At 40.6% G+C, this 3112-nt stretch overlaps 1 protein-coding gene across 1 annotated transcript; it reads left to right on the top strand.

Annotated features, from left to right (window-relative positions):
- The first annotated feature begins 297 nt into the window (after nucleotides 1–297).
- Nucleotides 298–965, top strand: pbdc1 (polysaccharide biosynthesis domain containing 1). Its single transcript, XM_015399515.1, has 3 exons — nucleotides 298–345; nucleotides 498–609; nucleotides 681–965. The coding sequence occupies exons 1-3, from the start codon at nucleotides 313–315 to the stop codon at nucleotides 770–772; spliced, it is 237 nt and encodes a 78-aa protein (XP_015255001.1). The 5' UTR covers nucleotides 298–312; the 3' UTR covers nucleotides 773–965.
- Nucleotides 966–3112: the final 2147 nt, after the last annotated feature.

Here is a 3112-nt window from a genome sequence, read left to right on the forward strand (position 1 = left end):
AGGTATGAGAAAGATGGAGCCAACAAAGATGAAGTGTTTTATTGATTTCAAGCACTGCAGCACATTTTTATAAATTCTGACCAGCTATTAGCATTATCTCTGTCTTTGGAGCAAAATCATTCAGAATGGAAATATCCTCACATCAATGTGCCTTTATTTATATGACGTCAATCCACCATTTCGTCTCAAGGCACTTTATGATGTTCCTCCAGACAAATCGGTCAAAAATTTTCCTCCCTGAGGAAACCCAGCAGATTGCATCGAGCTTTGAAAAGCAGCATTCACTCCTCCTCAAGGAGCGTAGAGACACGGATGTTAATAAAAACAGAAATTGCCATTTTGCATGTAAATGAATTTGTATCATATTAAGCTATTTACAAATGGTTCAGAAAATGGAAAAGCTAAAAATGTGACCTTGAAAGTCCTTGAAAATTACTTGAATTTGACCTTGAAGATGTCTGAACCCTGATTTGTGTTCTGTCCTTGTGCTTGCGCAGAGGTGGCGCGCTTTCTGCAACCAGTTTGAGGGCATTGTGGAAGATTTCAACTACGGCACCCTGCTGCGTCTGGACTGTGAGAAGGACTACAGCGAGGAAAACACCATATTTGGTGAGCATCTCAGGGGACAAGAGGTTGTCTTTGAAAGGCAGAAACTAAAGTTTTTCTTTTGGTGATTTCAGCCACCAGAGTCCAGTTTTTTGCTGTGGAGATTGCCCGGAACAGAGAAGGCTGCAACGACACCGTGTTCAGATCCAAACAGTCTAAAAGCTAACCTCCAGATGTACCGGCGTGAACCCATTTCATCCAGCTTTCCATCACCATGAGATGAACTGTCAGGCTGCTTGCATGTCCTTGGTGCCATTTATCTTCCAACTTTTTTGTTTATAATTCCTTTATAGATTCATTTATTTTCTGCTTCATTTGGAACTATGTGCAAAAATAAAACATTTTAATACACAATCTGCAGTTTATCTTGTCTGGGCCTGTTCTCTGACCTCCCAGAAGAAATAATTTAACAGAAATGTCCTCATCTTCCTTGGTTGATGGTAAGATGGAGTCTGATCTGGTTTCAGTTCATTTTATTTCTATAGCGCCAATTCACATCATGTCATCTCAAGGCACTTTACAGTTCAACCAGATCATCCAGTCAAACTGATTCAAAGTTTTCTATCTAAGGAAAACCAGTGGCTGCGTAAACTCATTGACTGTTCAGCAATCCCTCACACTAAGCATGCTTGTAGTGACAGTGGAAAGGAAAAACCTTTTAGTGTGAGCGGCCATCTCTTGAGGTCGACTAGGGTTCAAGGAGACAGAAGCAGACGTAGAAAAAGAAGCATAGATACAAAAGGCAACTGTCAACCAGCCACAGGTGGCGCCGTCCAGGCAGAAGAGCTCCGAGCCAGCTCCCATGTCAGAGGATGAAGAGATCACATCCAGTTAGTCACAGTCAGAGAAACAGGACTACACTGAAAAACAGGCCAAGTTCCAACATCTAGAAACAAAGGTGTTGATGGCAGCAACATCAATAATTTGGATGCTTACCAGCGGTGGTTCGTGATTAGTCACATTTACATGAGTAAGAATTTGTACAGAATCTGTGCTGTACTTCCTACTTTTACTTGAGTAATATTCTTGTTAAGTATCGCTGCTCCTACTTAAGTAAAATCTCTGACTGTTGGAGATTCCTTCTTCTGTGAGTCTTTAGAACAATTACAAAATCAGGTAAACATCCAGTTAACAGTAGATAACAGTGTTAGTGCGTTATAATTTCAATTCAGTTTTANACTGCCATATGATAGAAATATTTAGACTGTGCGCATACAGTTATTATTATTTTCCTAATCCCTGACTGATCATTTTTAATCTAGCGTGTTTTATAGTATAGATTAAATTCATCATCCAGCTGCTGCTCTGCAGAATTCTCTCCCTAAGGAGAGAAAAATCACGCCATCTAGCAGAAAATCACACGGCTTTTCAAATCACGCAAGAATGTGTACAAAACAACAAAAATGGCGCCGGCAAAGCTTGTGGGTCGTTTTCAGCGAATGTTGGTGATTTTAAAGTAATTTTGAGTGATAAATACATTTTTTTGCGATCATTGCACTTGCCCGGCGGGCAAAAATGAAATTTGTACTCTCCCGACAATAAAAACTACGATCGTTAACATCGAGCCCTGAAAATGCTTGAATTTTGAGTCTGGCACTTGTAAATGCTTGATATTGTAATTTTATATCACAACAAATAGAAACCTTACATAATAAACTGCTTGTTAAAGACAAAAATAAAGTAGTAAAATTAAAAAAATGTTAACCTCCTCTGCGCCTCATGCAAGCTTTCTCATTAGCATTGTGCTAGCCTCTGGTCATGACGACGTAGCACCCAAACGGACTGAGCAACCAAGGCGAGTGTGCCCCTGTGGGCTTATGCCATCTTAAGAGTATCGGAACATCTTGTGGATGGAAAAAGTAGGAATCAAAATTTCCCACAATGCACCTTGAAAGGTCACTAAACAAACAGATATATCCCAGATTGCTTGGCAAGATCTCTCCTTGCAAAGCATCATGGGATTTGTTGTAAAGATGGCGGAGGCACCGTCCGGGAGGGCGGAGTTACGTGACCAACAGGGAGCGAAAGCTGTGATCATCTGTCAGAGCGTTCAGTTTAAAGTCCACCATATAGTGCCCCGCTCTATATATTATATGTGATTGAAGGATTTAGGGGTTAGCGCTGAAGTTTAATCGCATACGGTTGTAATTTTAATCAGCTGTGGCTGGAGAATGAAATATAGACCGTGGCTCAAACATGGAGCAAAATAATGTTTAGCGAACTGCAAAGTTTGAAGAAAATAGATTTTTTTTTAAAGTTGAGTCTAATTTCAGGCCACTGGAGGGCGCTGCTGCTGATGTTGGTGAGACGTATCGTGTTCACTTCCTGTTTTGACTGCTGCGTAATGTTCAGGCTGTCTCCGTATCTAAGTAACTAACTGTCCAGAAGCATTTTAAAACATAGCAACTTCTGCTGCACTTCTCTACTGAGCACTTATTGCTTTCAAATGGTTTTATTTCTGGTAGTAAGGAGTAGCTAGCCTAGGCTAGCGCTAGCTTAGCATTGC

This window comes from Cyprinodon variegatus, unplaced genomic scaffold, assembly GCF_000732505.1.
Source record: "Cyprinodon variegatus isolate N-32 unplaced genomic scaffold, C_variegatus-1.0 Scaffold1020, whole genome shotgun sequence".
NCBI classification, from domain to species: Eukaryota; Metazoa; Chordata; class Actinopteri; order Cyprinodontiformes; family Cyprinodontidae; genus Cyprinodon; species Cyprinodon variegatus.

Bases quoted from the DNA above. Each gene is read 5' to 3' on its own strand.
- pbdc1 (XM_015399515.1), top strand. From the start codon at position 313: ATGTTAATAAAAACAGAAATTGCCATTTTGCAT. The intron at 346-497 runs GTAAATGAATTT...GTGCTTGCGCAG, and splicing joins CAGAAATTGCCATTTTGCAT to AGGTGGCGCGCTTTCTGCAA. The intron at 610-680 runs GTGAGCATCTCA...TGGTGATTTCAG, and splicing joins CGAGGAAAACACCATATTTG to CCACCAGAGTCCAGTTTTTT.